Source organism: Parasteatoda tepidariorum, chromosome 10 (genome assembly GCF_982258835.1).
Source record: "Parasteatoda tepidariorum strain Cologne lab strain chromosome 10, Ptep-v5.0, whole genome shotgun sequence".
In the NCBI taxonomy this organism is placed as follows: Eukaryota; Metazoa; Arthropoda; class Arachnida; order Araneae; family Theridiidae; genus Parasteatoda; species Parasteatoda tepidariorum.
This window is the reverse complement of record NC_141764.1, coordinates 22,658,708-22,680,350: the sequence shown is the minus strand read 5'-3', so window position 1 is coordinate 22,680,350 and position 21,643 is coordinate 22,658,708. Positions and strand designations below refer to the sequence as shown.

General features: G+C 29.3%; 1 protein-coding gene across 4 annotated transcripts in view; it reads left to right on the top strand.

Moving 5' to 3' along the window:
• LOC107452702 (uncharacterized) overlaps nucleotides 1-21,643 on the top strand; it is a 188,605-nt gene that overhangs the window by 142,064 nt on the left and 24,898 nt on the right. For 2 of the 4 annotated variants that reach the window (XM_087153657.1, XM_043047021.3), the window contains exon 2: nucleotides 12,153-12,239. The exons of 1 other annotated variant lie outside the window; for it this stretch is intronic. In XM_087153657.1, coding sequence (XP_087009783.1) covers nucleotides 12,237-12,239 — 3 coding nt within the window. In that variant the 5' untranslated portion in view covers nucleotides 12,153-12,236. Of the gene's footprint in view, nucleotides 1-12,152; nucleotides 12,240-17,745; nucleotides 18,113-21,643 lie in introns of those variants that run through there. One more of the 4 variants, XM_016069271.4, reaches the window with a different exon arrangement.

Here is a 21,643-nt window from a genome sequence, read left to right as displayed (position 1 = left end):
CCCAATATGCGAATCGACGGACTATATAGGCCGATGTTTACGCTCTGTGATCAGCGAAGGAAGTTCTGTCATCGCATTTCAGCTTCTGATATGCATCGGTCGTGGGCACTGACTTTCTTAGCCTTAGTCCAAGCGTCAAAATATGCCGAAATGAAAATGGTTTGAAATTTTATCATAGGTCATGCCGTGAAGATATATTGGCGAATAATTTAATACTTTTGTCGCCAAAAATGGCATTAATGTAGTTCATGAAGTTCTGAGTTCAAAACTTTTCTAATTGAAATCTCTATTATCCTTATTTGTAGTACTCTCTATTCGAGTTATTGTACTCTCAATTAAAGTTTGGATTATTTTATATATTATAGAATAATAGTTGATAATATTTTTGTTTCTAAAAATAGAGCGTGTTTTATCCATTTCATTGTGATTTTAGTATAATGTTTATAATTGATTCTCTATTAGAGTATTTGTACTTTCTCTTAGAGTTAAGATTATATATTATGAATTATCTGGTATAGTTGTCCGTTGGTCTAATAGGCGATTTTTGATGTACTGTGGTGCAAAATTTATTTTTCTTATATTAACATTGTTATAGAAATTTCTTTGTCTTCAAAATAAAATAATTTACTATTTAAGAGTTTTACTTTAAAATAGAAAAAAATAGTAAATTAGTCATTATATTATTGTCCATTGGTGTAATGGGCGATTTTTGATGTACTGTGGTGCAAGATTTATTTTTCTTATCTTAGCATTGTTATAGAAATCTTTTTGTCTTCAAAATAAGATAATTTACTATTTAAGAGTTGTACTCTAAAGTAGAAAAAATAGTAAATTAGTCGTTATATTATAGGGTCCAATTAAAAAATAAAATATTTATCTCTAAAATTCGCATTTATTATAATTTTTTTTTTCATTATAAGTGGAGTTTTTCTTATCAATTTGTTATTTTACAGTGAACAAAATTATAGAATTTAATATTCTTTTAATGATTACAATTTAAATTTTAATTGTCATCAACTGGTTCATGAGTTTCGTGGAGAATTTATAAAAACGTTTCCTATTAAAGTACTCTTTTAGAGTTATTTTTTGTAGTTGTCTAATGCACTATCTAATTAAGTCTAGATTAGGTATGTACTAGCCACCTTGGGCGACCAACTTGGTTACCATTTAAAACTATGTTGTCCAACATTTAAAACTTTAATAGTAACCAAGCCGAATGCACAGCAGAACTGTATTTAATTATTCCAATTCTTCAACCACTCTTCCAACTTTAATTAACTTTAAACAATATACTAACCAAATTTTTCACCTTCCAGCTGCTGCCCGCACTGAAGCACTTTGATTTCAGTATTAACTATTTTCAAGAGATTTCTTCAATATTCTCAGTACGTATTTTAGTGTTAATTTAAAACCTGTCCGGCAGCCATTAAATCACACAAATATCTGTAAGTATGAATTAGGACATTTTAGCATAGAAGGCTGCAGAAACGTTAAAATTATTCATCTCCGTCATGAGATAAGATAGAAAACTCATTCCAATGTTCCATTGCTTGCTGTACTACTTCCTCGCGCACCTCTCGATCTATAATTTCGGTATTGTATAATATCTATATGCTATTCCTTGAAAAGACAAACTCCGTCACCAATAATTGGTATAACAATATGCTGCACCAAAGCACTGTAAGAGTTATCTTTTGTACTTTCTAATAGAGTTTTAATTACATTTGTATTATAGAATAATAGTTGATAATATTCCGAAATGGCACTATGTGTTTCATGAGTTCTGTTAAAATTAGTTTTATTTAGTTAAAAAGGTTTTATTTAGATAAAAAAATACTTTAAAAGTTTCTAATTATACTTTTATTAAATTTCTCTATTGTACTCTATATTACAGTATGCGTCTTATAAGACACGGTTTTTTTTAGGGTTTGCAATATACAATGACAAACTTTTTTTAATTAAATAAATTGTTATAAGAACCTTTTGTAGTCTTTTTATTTTCAAAATAATGTAAATAACTATTCCAGAAATGTATTTTAAAACAGAAAATAGATAGTAAATTAATCATCGTATTCGGTCCAATTAAGAAGTAAATCTGTTTCCCAAATTCTCATTTATTATTATTTTATTTATTGATCATAAGCATAATTTTCATCAATCAATTAGTCATTTCATAATATAGAATTATTTGTTTTCACTTGGTGATCAACGGAAAGAAGTTCGGTCATGGCAATTAAATTTCTGTTACCCATGGTTCGAGACGTGAGCTTTCTTATCTATAGTTCAAACATCAAAATATGCCGAAATGAAGATAAAAAAATTTGTCTTCAAAAAATGACATTGTGTTTATGTGTTTTATCGATATTACAGAAAAACTTTTCGGATTGTATTCTCCTGTCTTCGGATTCTATTATAGTTTAGTTACCTATTGTATTTTCGGATCAGTGGTCTTTTTACAAAGTGCAGTAATTGAGAATTAATTTTAAAAAAAAAAATTAAACAAAAACTGTAATAGAGCCCTATTTCTCTACAAAATAGTGTAATTTCTTTTTCTTGGAAATGTTACTTAAAACGAGAAAGAAAAAGCATTATATTTATTTTGTGGATTCAATCAAAGAAACTGTTTTCTCCAAATTCCGTTTTGTTTCTTTTTTGTTTTGAGAGATGCTTTGAGAAGAAGGCCACTGATACTCAACCACCTGGCCTATGACCTCAGTGTGAGCTGGTTGTTTATGAACAAAATGCCATGTTAATATTCTGGATATTGCTGGCTAAGGTTGAGCTAAGTTTCTTTACGGAACTCAGAATGTTTATTAACGTAAAGTTAATTAAATACTTCAATTGTATACATTTAATTGTGTACATACGATATATTCAATTAATTATACAATTTAATTGAATGCATCGTATTGCTTATTGAAATTGTTAAAATATAATTCATCCTTATCTGCGTCTTTCGTTTATCCTAGATTTTTTTTTAATGTATTATATCGTATCCATGATTATTTTTGTTTTTTGTATCTGGCAACTTTGCTGCATAATTAGTTTTTTTATGTTCTACATGGCTTCGTGTCTGTAAAATTACTAATTACCTTTATTACTTAATATATCAAGTAAAAAACAAACTAAATCTTTCTTTGTGAAAGAATGTAGAATGGGTCACTTAAGAGAATTACATTTGACGGGCTTGGCTCGCTCGAAATAGAATAGAAAGTTACTAACGTAAACTAAAGCCACGTTTCAGTTTCAATTCAAGTATTGGAAGAAATTTGTCTTCGTGGAGGACTTTTGATAGAACTAACCCGCATTTGCGTTACATGGTGAGGAAAACCTCGAAAACTACCCACGGTTAACCTAATGACAAGGAGACTCTAACTCATGATCTGTTTACCACTGAGGATATTTTACGTCACTGTGGTCGGCGAGAGCCGGGTTCGGAATTCGTTTTGACCAACCATCGCTGGAATTCGAAATCAGTTCACCTCATTGGAAGGCGAACGCTCTATCTCCTGAGACACTACGGCTTTAGATGGCAGTATTTGGAAAATACTGTAGATACTTTATCTATTATACTTATTTTAGATACTTTAATCTCAAGCGTAAGACGTTATTTTTTTCCTTTCTAAAAGTTACTAAAAATGTTTGCTGTTATTTTTGATCAATTTCAAACACAAAACGCAAGGGTTCGTTTGTTATTTTTGGGAATTTTAAACTTTGAAAAACAGTTGTTGTGTTATAATTTCTTCACTAATTTCAAAATTAAAAGATCAACCTTTGATAGTTAAGCAATTTCAAAAAATTGTCTAATGATCCAAATTTTCAGCTCAAACTCTTAGATTTTTGATTTTTAGCTTTCTTGTTACGAAGTTTTGTATTAGTTTCTCTGAAAAGTTATATTTGTCTCGTGAAGAGAATATATTTCCTTAGAGACACGTATTCCTTAAGAAAAAAAAATTTCAATTTCTATAATATTTTTAAATTTTCCCCAGACAGTTTTTTTCACTGGAAGAAAATTTAACCACTTGTTTTGTATCCAAGTTTAATAGTTTTGGGGAGACTTCAGCATCGTGATCTAAGACTGAATAATCGCAAAGTCTTGGCAACTTCCGGGCAGCACCTTGGAGAGAAAAAAAAGAAAGGAAAGAAACATCAGAGAAAGGGACCAACTCGAAAGGTATAACTCGCAGTCACCCCTGGCAAACATCTACATGTTTTTTAAAAAAATTTGAAATTTAAAATCTACTTGGCACCTTGGTGATTGAAGTTGGCGGACTTACAATACGGAAATATCCCCATAGTTTTTTAAAGAATTTAATTCAGACAGTTTGAAATTAGAAAATTAAAAATTAAGTTTCAAAAGATTAAGAAAAAACAAAATATACTTTATAGTTTAAAGAACAATAAAGAGAAATAAACAATTTCGAACACAATTATTTGTACTTAATTAGTTATTAAGTACTAAATTCTAAACTACTGTTATTAACACTTAGCGAAATAAAAAAAGAGAAAATTAGCCACAAAAATGCAGTTAAAAAGTAACAACAAAATAACAAATTCCTTCTAATTCTTTTTCCTTTCTCTTTTTATTATTCGCCCGGATCATTTAATTCCGTTGTCGTCAGTTGAAGTATATTATAGATGGCGCGCAGGTGGCTGAGACATTTTAAAGCGACACAAAAGAACCCAAAATGAGAACGAAAAATATATCTCAAAAGAAAAACGAGAAAGAATAATAACAAGAAAAAAAAGATCATTACCCCAGCATGCAAGCAGACCAGAAAAAAATGAAATAAACAAAAAAAGGAAAGAAGAAATGAGATATAAAAAATGAATTCGAAAGAGAAATGGAAGAAAATTCTACATTTGGATGACAAAGCTGTCGGTTCGGCATTTTGAAATAAAAATGGCAAACTGACAAAAGGAGCAGAACGAGCTGCTGGGACCAAATGTCACAAATAGACAGTGGGCTATGAATATTAAAAAATGAAAAAGGTCCCTTTGAAATGGTTCTGCTGGGGGGTAGGGGTTCAGTTTATTTTTTCCCGCAAAGGAAAGTGTCAATTAGATATTTAAAAGTAATTTAAGAATTCATTTTCTTCTAAAGTACAAACATTAACGCTCGAACAATAACATTTACAAAAGTTTTACGTAAATACAGAAAAAAGGAGAACTGACGGAATTTTATGCTTTGCAAATAAAAGAAGAAATATTGTTTGTTGTTTGTAATATTTTTTATTTTATATTTCATCTTTCATTTAAAAAAAATGGCTTGGAGAGATGTTTCCAAGAAAATTTACAAAAATTTATAGTGTTTACTTTTTTTTGTGAGCAACTTGAGTATTTGCTAATGTTTATTCTATACAAAAATGAATAATATTTTTATTTAATCAGAAAATGAATTCAATTTACAAAATTCTGGTAATGATTCAATTCTGGTAATGATTTTCTTATTTGTCTATCCCATGGGGCACTGACAGTTTTGGTTTTTCCTTCACAATGGCCCATCGTAAATTATGGAACTACACAGACAACAGATAATACCCAAGTGTAATTAAAAAATCAACCGTTAAGTAAAATCGTTAACAATTTCAAACAATAAATTTAACCTAAACTGGCAAACAAACTAGAATTTGAAAAAAAAATTAACAAATTAAAAACTAAATAAAAATTTATAAAGCAAGCCCACGAAAATTTATCAAAACTAATCGTAAAACATGACGCGTGAATCAGTCAACAAATCTAAAGATGAAAAACAAACGGAAAAGAGAGAAAAAAAATAATAAAAATAAAAATAAACAAAATTAAAAAAAAAGATGAAAGGAATACTTATTTTCCAATTTAACTCTTCCTTAAATTTTTCTAAGCCCTAAAACATTCCTTCTCTTTTCAGTCGTTCGTAAAATTCACGAGATGTTCGGAATCTTTTCTTCTAAAAGAACGGTACGCAATGGGCCATTTTGTTTTCGATACTTGACTCAAGCACTTTTACTTTTCTCAGAACCACATAGTTTCATCTAAAAGACAGGGGAAAAAAACATTTTTTGACAGTGTAATTTATTAAATTATGACGAAACGTTATCAAAGTCAGTTTGTTTCAGCTTTCAATATCAAAATGAAATTGAAAGAGAAATGGGAGAAAATTTTAATCTCTGGTGACACATTTTTCGATTTTCCATAATATAGGTAACCAATAAAAGATGTACAAAGTATCTATAAAATGGGAATTAATGCTGCACTGTAAAAAAAATCCATGCGAATTTATGGACAAAGACGGGCAACAGATATTCAAGACTAAGTCCGTTAAAAAAAATGTAAACCTTAAATTACGAATTAATCGTAATTTTTCATTGTAGAAAAAATAGGGTAAGCCTGTGAAATAAGCAGTATTGGCTACGTAATAAAAATGGCAAAAAATTTCTAGAAAAGGGATGGACATTGTCCGTAAAATATCACAATAGAATAAAATTAAATATGAACCCTTTAGATTGCCGCAATTTGGAGATCAACAACTATAATGTGATAATGAGGTCAGTATTACACACAAACCTCCTTTATTTCCCACACAAGCTAGAACCCATCAATCCGATGCAGAGTAGACTTCAAGCCACCAATGAGGATCGAGCCCTAGTCCTTCGCACTGCCAGCTCAGCGCCTTTAGCCAGTGAGCCATCGGGAATAATACTCGAAAGAACTAAGAAGATGGAAATGAAAAAGTCGTCAATAAGTTTTGATACAAATGGAAAATATAATTCTTCATTCGTATTTAATTTAATACAATTTTATAACGTGAGAAAAACAATGTGCTTTTGTGTTTTTTTCTGTTTCAAAAAAGTTTCAGATTTAAATCATAAAAGTTACCCTCAATCACAAATACAAATATCATGCTGAGGCTAACGCTCGTCAGATGTAACTGTTGAAATTATTTTTTTTTCTCCGTTATTTTATTTTAGTGCTAAAATAGAACGAACCATTTATATTTTTATAGATAATCTGACTAAATAAGTTTTTATATTAAATCCCATTTCAAATGTGTCCATCTTGGTAGGGAGCGAAACGAGCTTTGTTCGCGAAGTATAATATCACAGAGCAATCTCTAGGGATTGGCGATCATCAGGAAGCAGGGAGCTCAGCCCCTTAGCAATCATGATTATAACATAGAAAATAAAGCGTCCTGTCGTGACGTCAGTGACGAACTTCCATTTGAAGGTATTAAACAGTGAAAAAAAAACGGGTTGATTGTAGATTTGAGCATTATACGCGTTTAAACGGACCATGCCCATAAAAACACTCATACGCTACAGCTATACACTAATAACGTACATTTATGGAACTTTTTCGTTTAGATAGAAAAACGGGCCTTTGTCTGTAAAATTGTACGATAATTGGACGTTAAATAACATACTTTTTGATAATATGGGCAACTGAGTCTTAAAAGATTTTATAGGTGGATGGGAGGTAAATGTAATTTTAGTCAGAGAAAAACAGTATAGTTAAAAATATTTTTGACGTACTGCAATTGCCAAAAATATTTCATTTTTCAAAATTAATGAAATTGATAAATTTTTTTTTTTAGAAAAATTGTTCTGAAAATTAATGTTTTTCTGCTTTTTTAATGGTTAACACTGTTTGAGGCATTCTGTATTTGTAGCGGTATAGGGGAAATTGTCCCGGTTCAGACGATTAGGGTTAAAGGGCTTGATTGTTTGTCTTAATCCTTGATGTCACGTGATAGGGTGAATGCTTCGTAGATCGGATCTGTATTCAAAATATATGTTGTTCTGAAATTTATTCTGAAAGCAAACTAGTTAGCATTGCCAAATATGAAACCTCCCACTCAAACAGGAATATCCCCAATCCTTATCCCCTTTTTCCCCAATCGCTTTAAAAAGGAAAATTTTTATCAATTGAGAATGAATCACAACTTTTTTTAATCAATTCTCATATAATTGAGTTGATTTTTAAAAACTTCAGGAGTTTCGTTTTCATCAAGCTTTTCATTTCAGATAAAAAAAGAAATTTATAACCCAATTTAAACAGAACTAATCGAAGTAATTTAAAGTTTCAGAATAAGATTAATGAAATTATAAATCTAAAATTTATTATTTAATATCTGAATTTCGTTTAATACAAAATCATAAGAAATGAAAATGACAGAATGCGCTGGATTCCAAAAATTTGCTTAATTTTTTTAATGGCCCTAATGACAGAAATTGTAAAATAATTACCTGGAAACAATGCTAAGGAGTAGGTTGATGAAAAATTTATAACTTTTAGAAAAAGTGTGGCTTTTCTATATATTGCCATAAGTCTTTCACATATAAGAATAATTGAAAGAGAAAAAAACGTAGTTTTTAGTGTAATTAAAATTATTAAAATGTATTTTGTTTGAATATATTCTACTAGTAAGTATTATTATTTTTGAAGAAATCAGACTGTTTGTTAACACTATTATTTTATCAAAATAAAGACGTCTAATTTTTTGATTATAGCGTCAATTTATTATTTTTATTTCTGCTCGATTATGATATTCTATATGAGATAGGATATTCTATATACAAAATATGATATTCTATATATTGAGAAACTTTTCAAGTAATAAATATAAATATAGATAATATTTCTGACTTTAAAGTTAAAAGTTAAGTTATGAATAAATGGAAATAATGAAATGAATATTTTAAATAGTAATTTATAACAGAAATTTATTTAATTGTATTTAACAGAATTTAAAAAGCGTAATAAGTTTTTTCTATATAGTTGAAATGAAAAAAGAAAGAAAACAAAAAATAAATTGAGCAAATTTTTTCTTAAAAAAATACTAAATAATAATTGTTTCTAATTTTTTCCCCTTTGTTATCCTTATAAATAATTTAATTGCAGAACTTCAAACATCAAATAGGAATCGCTGAACCGAGAAAGAAAAAACTATTTATTATTATATCTATTAATAAAATTCTTCATTGACTTAAATCACACTAGTCATCAAATATGACATAAGTATTACTTCTGTCAATTTAATACAAAACAATGCAGTTATATTCTATCAATACACGTTAATTTCAACACGCTTTATTTTAACTCTGCGTGAGTTCCTGGAAAATAGATTTCAAATGATCAGTAATCACAATAAAATGGTAATTTTTCCTTTAATATTTTACGCTGAATTAGTTTGAAACTAATAGTTTTAATATTCATAATACTTAGTATTCATAATAGTTTAAATATTCAAAGTAACTGTCGATTTTCCAATTTTGATTTAATAAATAAATTAAAGCCTAGCCCGTTGAATATACATTTGAAACTATTTTAATAAAAAATTTATTTAGGTTACAAAGTTTTTTGGAAATAATTAGATATAAGTATCATTTTATCGGTTTCTTTTACATGATTAAAACTTTAATTAAAGGACAAAATAAATAGCACATTACATTTTAAATCTTTTACTGTATAAAGAAATTAAGTTTTTAATTGTAATTAACATAATTTCAAGTAACTAAGTTATGGTCAAACTATTCTTAAGTAAGCTAGTATCGTAATTTTTAAGAAAATGAATATTCCAAAAACTCCATAAATGAACATTTGCATTTCACAGTGATTGTGAGACTTATATAATAAATATAATGGTAAATATAATGGACCAAACCTAAGATTTTTAGACTGCATTGAAAAGGACCTACAAGTTTTAAGGATAATAAACTGGAGAGCCTTGGCTAAGGGAAGAATGTCTTGGCATAGTTGTGAAGGCTTGTTGAGAAGGCCAAGGCCCATCCTGGGCTGTCGTGCCAATGAGAAGAAGAGGAAATATAATGGATCAAGGCTTAAATATTTGTAAGAAATCTCCTGTTTCTTTACATTAATTATTCTAATTATTTTTTCCTCCTTTGATTTCATTACTAATATAATTCATTTATTGTAACTACCAGGTGGGATAGCCTGGTTTATTGGGCGCTGTAGTTATGTCTGTGCTAAATGAGTTTGAATCCAGCCGGGCGAAGACTCCCCGTGTAGTAAATGGTGACTAAACTAAACTAAACTAAACTCAGCGGCGCGACAGCCCATGAGGGCCAAGGCCTAATGTGCCCATCTCAGCTCTGGGGTGCAGGAGCAGATGTTCCGGTCAGGTGGTCAGCTGAACGCGGAACCCCCAGTGTTTAGTTCCCAATCACGCTTGGTACTCATTTATCGACCCACTGAAGGGATGAAAGGCTGAGTCAACCTTGCCCGGCTCGAGGATCGAACCAGGGACCTGTGGCGCGACAGCGCGAAACGCTACAGCTCAGCCACCGGGCGTCAGTAAATGGTGACTGGTGCACGTTAAATCTGTCGGGTCACAAGGTCCTCCATGTTTCCATGACAAATTATACCCCTGGGAGCATTAAATTGGAGAGTAATCATTCTCTGGCTCAGGTCAAAATTACAATCTGTGGATGTATGAATGGGTTCGCCCTATAAACGGGTGTGACGTGCAGGTGTGGCAGAAGTCTAATTCGTGGCCATAGATAGCGCCACTTGGAAAGAAGAACAATTGCACCCCCTATGCCGTAATGGCCCGCGACATGAATAGCATTGTAAATACATTTTTTTTTCAATCTTTTGACCGTTTTTTTAACCATTTATTTCTTAACTATCGCATACCTTTTTTCTAAATATCCCTTTAATTTAATTTTAACTCCTTTACTCTAATTATAACTTTTCTATCTTAACCATTTCAAACGTTTTTTTATTGCACTTATAACTCCTTCATTCTAACTATTTCTTCACTCTAACTTCTTTGCTCTAATCATTCCTTTACTGTAACAAGTCGTTCACCCTAAATTCTTTACTCTAACCATTCCTTTACCCTAGTTCCTTTTCTGTAATCACTCCTTCATTCTAAATCCAGTTTTATATTCATTCCTTCAGTCTGATTCTTTTACTCTAACCATTCCTTCACTTTGAATACTTTATCTAACCATTACTTCCCTCTGACTACTTCCTTCACTCTAATCATTCTTTTACTCTAATTACTATTTTCCTCTGATTCCTTTATTCTAATCATTCCTTTATCCCAACTCCATTTTTTAAGCCATTCTGCATTCCATCAACTTTTTTTTTGTTATAACTAGCACTATAACTTATTATTTCATCAATATTTCCCTTTCACCAAGTTTAATTATTATGATTCCCCAATAATAATGCATTTTATGCAGCATTCATTAATTATTTATTTTAATTCTCACTTAAAAATTAAAATTGTTTTGTTTTAGTTTTAAATGGGATTTTTAGTGAAAGGAGTTGGGGATTTTTAGAATATTTCGGAATCTCACAGCACTAGGGAAATTTTTAATATGAATTCTTGATATTACTAGTGAACAAGGAAAGAAAAGAATGAAAAAGCAAAGGAAGTGAATGAATGAAAGAATGAATCAGTGAATAAGTAATTAAAGAATGCGCGAATGAGGGAATCATTGATTGGGTTTGTAAATAAATACAAAGTTTATATACGTTTTATTTCTACTTCAACTTTAAAAAATCAAAGTTTATATGTTTTTTGGTATTTTCCTTTATTTTCACGCATATTTTTTAAAACTAATACTAAAGCATTTTCTCTGAATAAAATAAATAAACTTCGGTAATTGCTAAATAAAATTATTTTCATACCTTCAAACTACCAGATCAACAAACAATTCACCTTCACAATTACGCACTTAAGTTCTTCCTAAAAGAAAATCGCGTGCAAAGTTTGATTTTTTCCCCTCGTCCGTCCATTTTGTTTATCAGCATAATTAACTTATTGGCTAAAGAGAGCTAGTAGCTGACGTTGAGAACTACCGACCTTCAGAGCAAAGTTAACGGAAGGGAACGCTTTCGTCGTTTGCTGCCAATATTGACAGCCGTTATTGAAAAAGGAATCGTTTGGCATAATGAGTATTCGATGGGATGTTAGGTACGAAATGACTTTACCCATAAGGCTTCCTTCTTTAACCAATAGAAAACAATGCACGTTTTGCACTGATTGGGGAAAATAACAAAAAAAATTGAATTGCTTTTAGCTTTTTCCTGTTTTTCTTCGCATGATTGCCGATTATTGGCAAGTTTTAAAGCTGCTTTGATTAATTGGCACAAAGTATTGAATGGAACTATTTGTGAATCGAATTTTTTCTTTTTTGTAGCCGAACATAAAGATTAAAAATGGATACTGGATGTGTAGTAATTGCTAAGGAAATATGGTTAACTTACGGCGTTAGTCAAAATCGATGGTGAGTTAAAAATCATGATTTTCACGATATCTCTGTGAATTAGTTCACTAAATATTCGACGAATAATTTAAAGGAGAGGTTGGTGAGGCTTTATACTATGCATCATAAGAAATTGGAAAGAGTTTCGTATCAGAAAATTATTGAATGATGTCTTAGAAATCAATTAATCAAACATTCTAATCAAATTTAATTCAAATATCTTAATCTGTACAGTATTGATTTTATTTTTGTAATTTTTGATTTAAAAGCACGTTTTATTTTTGTAGATTAAAAGTTTTTTCTCTTTTTTTATCGAATAATCTTTATGAAACAAGAACAGATTTGCTGTTTATAATTTGAAACCAAAGGCTGTTCTTCAAAAGCTCTATAGTCGCAATAAATGAGGCTTTTTTTGAGAACAATATGCTTTTTTCTTAAATGATGTGAGTTAGCAATAGTTACTTATAACTGTTAGATTAAGTTTGGCCTGCCTTTCACCAGCGCCCTCTATGTTTCTTCTGAAAATGGCGCAAAACGTCAATATGAAGAAAAACCACAGTTTTGAGAAAAGGAAAAGCGATTGTCGTAAAATTTCTCAATATTTAAAAACTTACTCCACTGGTGAATTATTTCGGTTCATTACCATTTTTAAAAAATGGATACGGCATTAATTTTGATATTTTTTTTTTTATCTAGGTGAGAAAATGTGGTCAAATTGACGATTTTTAAGAAGTTTAATATCTTTTAAAATCTAAGTTATTTGTCTGTTCTAAAGCCTTGATAATTCTTTACGGTTTATATAGTTAATTACAGTTTTGCTTCAAGTGTAAGGCACTTAAAACCGTGACTTTTCATTTTCCTTGTCGAAAAAGCTTCGGAAAGCCACGTTAAGGAATTAAAATTATTTCTAAATGAGAAAAAAAATTGTAAAAGTAAGACTGATGAATATTAATTATCATGCATTATAATCTAACAGCATTCACTGTACATACTGCAATTTAAAATTAAATCTTATACTTGTTTCAATTTAGTTTTTTTTATAGTTAACTTATAACTATTTTTTATTCTGCTCTACAATCTACTATAAATATTATAAAATCTAGTGCTGATGTCTTTATAACATACTATTTGTAAATTAAAATCTATATTATATAAAACGCTAATACGTACGTATGCATCAATAAAACCGATGATATTTCTTTTCTCGCGTTGGCAACAGTTTTCATTTTTAATTGATATGCTTCGGCACGCAAGAGTACGTAGTGAGCATCATATGGCTAATCTATATTATATAAAACGCTAATACGTTTTAATTGATAGGCTTCTGGCACGCAAGGGCACGTAGTGAGCATCTTATGTCTAATCTTATGTCTAATCGGCATCATATGTCTCACAAAATTATCTTCATCGAAGCCGATGCTTTACATCCGGCGTTCAGTATTATTTCATATTGTTTTACAACACATGGTTTTAGCCCTCTGGTGGGAAAGACTTTAAAACAAAACTTACAACAGTTACTTTTCTCAACAACTGAAATTTAGAATAGTGTGATTAAGAAAAATATGTGAACTGTTTGCAATTTCAAATTAATATTGCAATGCACAGGTTTAGAATTTTCTACAGTGAGGAGTTTTCGGAACTTCAGTGTTCAAAAAAGTATACAAAAGCTAGACGTTTAGAACGTATCCAATGAGCGAGCAAAGCGAGCATCGGATTGCGAAGCAATCCGAAATGAACTGCGAAAGCAGTTCCTGGGGGTTGGCGAGCGCCAGCGAGTAGGGGGTGAAGCCTCCTAGTATTGTACATAATTCAATTTAAATATGTACATAACACAACATGACTTAGGCGCATAACTTAATGTGTAGTTTGCGAAGCGAAAAATATATTTGAAAAAACTGTATCCACAAAGATATATTTGAATTAAACAAAAAGTTTACTAATGAATACTAATCAATGATTAAATACACATAAATCATGGATTTAAAACAGATTATTAGAATGAACAAGTAAAATCATCACTGATTCCAAAATGATTACCAAATAGATCAAAGGATATTGTTCTAAGTCAGGGGTTCCCAATTTTTTTAACTCCGGATCCCTAAACGATCGAACTTATTTTAGCGGAAACCTGACTTTAAAAAAAAAAGAAAAGGAAAAAATGCTACAAATGAAGTAAAGGAACACTTGACGTGAAAACTGAAATTTTCATTGTTTCATCAATAACTGGATTAGGTTTTATGTCAGGCAGTTGAATGCACAAGCCTGCAGCTGCAATTTGTCTAATAGCTTTTAACGAATGTACAAATCAAATTGAGTAAAATAAACAGTGTAATGGTTTTTGAAATAGAACTCGCATAAACTGTAAGAATGATTATCGGACAAAAATAATTCTTTATTCATGAAATTGTTCTTGATTTTTAAAATTTCCTATTTCTTATCGACATTTTATTAAGATGATTTCATAAAAATTACATAAATTCTAAATTTAAAAAAAAAATGATTTTATGGTTGGATACAAACCTACTGAAGGTTTCAAAAATTATAACTAGTTAAAATAAATAATAAATTTTAACTGTCGGAACCTCTGTGATCTTTCCTCGGAACTTAAATTCGTGGAACACCTTTTGGGAATTGTTGTTCTAAGTAACTGATTCAAATCATATATTTTCGAATTAGTGATGTGAATGAAGCGTTTATATATAAAACGACGAAACTTTATGTTATTTCATTTAATTCTTATTTTTTCTTGTAAGAAATAACATTTAACTCAATTTAAAAAAAGAATATTAAAAAAAACCATCACAGCTTTAGGCAATACGAAGTTAGAATTATAGATCCAAGTATGGTTGAGTGATTTGACTCATATGAATTAGATCATTATGGGTATTTCAAATCACGATTCGAAGCAACACGTCAGTATCAAGAGATTCAATTTATTGATTCTAACTAGTATGAATCGCTAATTAGTATGTTGAATTACTGATTTAAGTAGGAATCACGAAAGACGTGCATGATTCATAATAGCAAATAGTGTGAATGATTCCAGACATTAAAACACAGATTCATTGATCGTTTCTAAATTGTACGAAATAAATTATGAAATTGATTTTAATCTAAGTTCTCTACCACATCTCTAAATGGTGATTCCATGCAATTGATTCAAATCAACAAGCTGGAATTATTGGTCCTAATTCAAATGAATCTCTCATTTAGTTTCCTGAACGAACAATTGAGAATTATTTTATTTCATAGTTTAAAGTAGCTTTTTGATTTAATAATCATTATTCACCTCTGAGTTATGTTGCTTAACCAATGTTATAACACAATCGAAAAAATTAGATTTTGAGGAAGTAATAATTAATATATAAATAAAAATAAATGCTAAAAGGTTGCAAAATCAATGAATCATTATAATGGATTATAATTATGTAGTATAGAGCAGAAAAATAATTGAAATATTAATTTAGAGAAATTGTACAATAGAAAAAAAAAATTACTGTAAATATTTTTTTCACTGTCAGCTGGAAAAAAGTAAAAAGATGCTCGAAATCATTGAAATAAAAAAAAATTTCCCATTCTCAGATTGCTGAGATAAAGATCCATTTTACACTCTATTTTTTTCTTTCTTTTTTTTCAAAAAATAAAAAAAATAGTCATGTTATGTAAAATATGCTCCTCTCAAAGCTGCATTACACTCTAATAATTTAAGAGCTTACACATAAAATAATATATATATATATATATATATATATATATAGAAATATTTTTTTTAAAATTGCAGAGCGCGAATTCAAATTTTTCCTTTTTTTTTTAATCCTATTAGATTCTCAAAGAGAAAAAAGAAAATAAAATTGGTTGGATATTTGACCCATCTCTTGGAATACAATACGGTGCAAATTTGCCGCTATCTTAACAAGGTGTTAAGTTTTAATCGTGCTACAGTTTAAATTGAACTACTTAATTTAATTTTCGTCTATTAAAGTTTAAAAAGTACGCGTGTGACAATGTGACACGCCTCAAAACTATTTGAATGATAAAGCATTTTTCTATTAAGAAACATTTACGAACTATTAACTTTGTGTTTGCTCAAAATTTCATAGCCGATGAGCAAACAGAAAAGTTTTTGAAAATTCCAATACCACCGCACGATAGCGACAGGAAGGGGGGGGGATGCTATCCGGTTCAGTTTGAGTCTGAAAAACGTTTTTGTTTCATCAATCCAGTATCAACTAGGAAAGAGCTTGGTGCAAAATGAAATTTTTTTGACATTGTTGTGCTTTTATTTTACCACAGCAATAGCAGAAAAAGTATCTTATTATGAAAAAACATTTGATGCGTGAACACTAAAATAGTTACTTTTCTAGTTTATAGATGGCGCTGCCTTTCCAGTCTACGGAATAATTTTTGTTTCATTACAGAGAGCGAAATGCTCCTTCTCCTTCTCTGATGTGCAATAAAAAAAATAAAAAAATCATCAAACTAATTTTGAGTGCTACAATTTAATGTTTGTCGTTTTTAAAGCCTTTATTTTAATTTTTCTTAGATCATTATCTTGTTTGCTCGAATAAAATTTTCGTAAAAGTAAATAAACAGAACAAAATAATTTTTTTTGTTCAAATAATCGAATAAACTAGACAACACTGAAATAGAGAAAGATTTTTTTTATACTTTATTATTCTTGAAACGAAAATAGAAAAGAAAGAAAATGAAGCAATAATCTCAAACAAATTCATGTTTTTATTTATTTATTTACTTACTTTAAGCAGTTTGCATATTTTAAAATGTTGTAAGAAAAAACATTCAAACTTCAAATGTAGCAAAATATTTTAATTTAATTAGGTTAATATTGTTTACCCAAAAAATAGTGTTTTTCCCCCGTTTAATACATTTACAAAAGCACGTACTATAAGGATTAAACAATATTTAAACTTTTTTTCAATTAAAATTACTTAAATACTTCCTTTTTCAAAATATTGAAAATTTTTTTCTTCTTTTCAGAGCTGTAAAACTTTTTTTAGTTTTATATTAGTAAATTCTGATAGCAAAGAAATTTGCTATCAGAATTCCCAGCATAGTTTTTCGAAATTTGCTATCCGAAGGAACAAACTATTAATCATTACAGCAAACTATTTATATTAAAAAGAGCAAACTATTAATCAAATCATAATATTTTTAAACAACAATGAAAATAAAACAACACTTTAATTATTTATTTTCGTTCTTCAAAATGTGGTGTTCGAATTATACGCAATTTTTATTTTTAATCAAATAAAAAAAAAAAATTCCCAGCATAGTTTTTCGAAATTTTTTTTTTTACTTTTGCTTATAATTATTGATAGTGTTTCGTATTTACATTAAACTAATCTTAACATTGAGAAACTTGATTTATCGAAACGAATGTTATAAACGAAACAGAAACTAGGAAGAGATCTAAAAGTATTTTTCTTTCCATAAAGGGCGCTGTCAGCCGAATCATTCCCTAACTCTTCAGTCGACTCGGCCGTCTCTCAACCAATCGGATCGCTGTTTTGAGCACGTGACAAAGGAGATCAGCGTCACGATCGCAGACGACGTGTGGAATCCAAGTTGAGTGGAGGGTAGTTTCTGTTTCCGTTTCAAGATCGTTTGCTCGCGGTTTCCGATATTTTTGCAATCGTAAACAGTGCCTGTTTCCTGACGATAATACGTTTTATAAAGTGTGGATTATTTGATGCTTTCGACTATTATTTTTGTGTTGTGATATAGTCTCTTATTTCTATTGGATTATAAATTTAACAATTTAAAGCAACTATACGACATGCGATGACTTTTGACAAAGTCATTCATCAATATAACACATCAATCAACATATCTCAACATTTAATCGAATGATGCCTGTACACCAATTTCCTGAGGTAATTATAAATTTTTATTCATAATCATAAAAAATTTTCGTCTTATATACAACTTTTAATTTTGGCAGCGATTATGAGTTTGTTCCGAACATAACTAGACCTATAAAGCTTTTTTAAATGTCAAATACTGCCTTATTTTTTTTATTGAACTTCATATCAATTAATCAATTTAGTTGAAAATAGATATCCGATTACAAATTTTTGTAAGTTAATATGGATTCAGCTCAAATCTTAAAGGTTATGGAATGTTAATCGTTATTTAAGTCCCGTTTTTAAAAAAAATTTGGTTAGTTTAATCAATTGCGTTAACTTAAACGTGAATTCACGTTTATAAATTAAATAATTACTTTCTACTTTTTTTATCTATTTGAAGAAAGGGATTTTTGTTAATTATTTTGAAGAAAGGGATTTTTGTTAATAAACTTTAAATCGATTTATTTACTTGTTCTGAATTCGTTTTATTTACAGTTATTACTTTTATTACTATATATGCATTGTTCGAAAAACTATTTATTTGGAACAGAAATGTAAAATAAAATTTTAATTTTAAGAAAACAAAGAATTTTTTATATGTTAGTTGAGCGTCTTACAGAAACTCCTTTTCTATTTACTTTAAATCAACTCAAAATGGAAGTAATTATTTAAATGATTTAATTGTTTATTAAATACATAGATGATATATACTTAATTTAGTATCTTTAAAGATATTAGATTTTTCAGAAGGTGTTCGTGTTTTGCCATATCGGCTAAGAGGTGGCGCAGTGTCCTCATCAAGTTACAGGAAAGCCTCCGATTTCAAACCTACCTCCTGATTTTGCTCCTTGGCGCAACTATCGAATTATTTAAATCTTTAATTATATATTTAAAATCTATTTGACTAATTAATTGTGTATAATCATAGTTACAATTTAGGGATCTAAAAGATTTATTCTTAGCTAATTATTTTAAAATATTATAAAAATATATTCTTTTGTCTGTAATCCATATTTGTAATTTTAACTAATAGAATTTTTTTCTTCCATTTTTTTTCCAACTAGCCTGAAGTATTATTAACTAGATTTTTTTTTCATCCTAAATTCAACTTTAATGGTTTATGTTAACGTGCATGGATAATTCTTTTGTGAACGGATTATTTCCATCGATTATTATGTAACCTTTAATTGTTCCTTTGTTGGTTAGGGAGCGATTGATTGATCGTTTAATAAGTGATAGATTCAGAAAATGAAAACAAGAAAATCAGTGATGAAGTCAAAAAAAATAAAGATAATGTAACAAGTTACACCGAATTTTTTTATCCATCTAAGTTTTGATGTTAATCAGTGAAGAGAAATTTTGTACTTATCAGTTCTAGAAACCTTGCTACCAAGTTCGTCAAAATGTAGAAATAATACTAGATTCTAGTTTATGCAAGTTATAAGCAACCAATAATGCACATACAGGGGTCTGTCCAGACCGAATTTACTACCGTTTAGCGGTACCTTCACAAATTTAATTTTAGGAAAAACGGTAGTTTCACAAAATACTTTTTCTTAAAATTTTATTTTTGTATTCCTTAAGACATGGTAAATCCATATTCTTGCCATATTTTTGTGTTGCATTTTTAAATATAATTTTTAATTTTTCACAAATTATATCTAAATTTTCACAAAATAGGTACCTCTCAGAAAAACCTATACAGACCCCTGACATACGTATATCAAATACGCCATATATCGATTTCATTACTGACAAAACATATCGAATACGATAATATCATGATCATTATTGATAAATATAATTGTTGAATACGATAATATCACGAACATTAACGATAATGTACCGTATCCGAAACATAATATCGCGAATACTTATACGTTAAAGATGATGATTGAATACAATATTGATACATTTTATTTGAGTAACGAAACTATTTATCAATGTAAAAATAATATAAGTTGGAAAAATATCGCGTATTTAGCCAAATATTGATAATTTTGATAATAATTCGCCATTGTTTGTTTTGGTGACAACTTGAAAAAGCAGTCAGCACATGGTTCATTGATAAGTACCAGGAAGGCACAGATTTTTTACCTGTTCTCTTTCATCTTAGTTTGGTAACTTAAGACCCCCGTGTATATCCGTAGAAGGTATATGACAAAGAAATTATAACCTGTATTGCTTACAAACAAACAAACGTTATTTTGAATATACTGATTCAATATGTTGATATACTAAGAGAACTTTTCCCACCTGACTAAGCTCCTTTGTCACCGGAATGGAGATTTTTTGTTTTGGTTTTAGGTTTTTAATATGTATCCGTTTTTTTGTGTGATTTATGTTCAAAGAATTATATGGCAGCATCCAAATTGGTTTTCGTAAAATAGTAAAAATATATTTTTTTTTAAAATTTAAAGTATATAAAATATGGTATTAAATTACTTATCGGAAATAGCTAGTACCACACCTTTATGTCGTTTGGTAGCGTCGCATTTTATTATCTTCTTTTGAAAGGTATTATGCTACCTTAACTTCAAAAGTCTTTTCAAAAAGTATTAAAACATCGAAAAAACAAAAAATTATTTACTTAACCTAAAATTCAAGATGGCAAGCGAAGAGACCTCTTAAAGGTCCTGTTTTTCTTTCTGAATAAGATAGTAAATTTGAATTTTAATAATGAGTAACAGCTTATAGGAGCATGCATAATGGGGAGTGTACAGACAGACGATCGTATTTTAACTATATCAAGTACAATATATATAGTGCAGAGGCACGTGTGTCATGTTGCAAGAAACATGTCCAGTAATAGTACCAGAATGATCGTTTGTTTTCGCTAAATTACATTATTTTTGATTTCAAATGATATTGTCTCTCCCCCCCCCCCCTTTTTTTTTTGTTTGATAGTCCAGCATCAAGATGCTTTTTATGTTATGGATTATGCTGAATTGTAAATTTGTGCTTCGTTATTAATAATCTTAAATAGTAGTTGGAAGCTCCTATCAATAATTATTAACTTCAGATATGCATAAATCTTCACTGTATGAATTGCATTTCAACGACATTTCATCATTACCTCCTTTCTTAGTTCATTAAAGGCATGTTTGTTAACCTGCAAGCTACTACAATTATGGATTGTAACTTGATTATAGTTGTCCGTAGTCATTGTTTAGAAAAAAATTCACCTACTTCTAATAGTTGCCAAAAAATAGAAATGATTGCATGCATTTTTGATGCATGTGAAATTTAGTTTTTCTAAAAGAATTTTATTTTAGTTTTAAATTTAAATTATTACTTACGTTCAAGCTCATAAGTGATAATAAGTCATTTACAACGACGATTTATTAATGTAAAACGGAAAATAAATTAATTAATAATAAATATAAAGATATGAAATGAGAATTAAGTTCTATTGTAAATATAAAGTTTATGTTGACTAATTCAATAAAATTTGCAATGCACAGTTTTAACTGTTTCAAATTTATAAAAATCGTTGTGTATTTAATAGTAATCAATTTTACCAAAAACGAAGGAAACTGTTTAAATTTATCTTTTAAA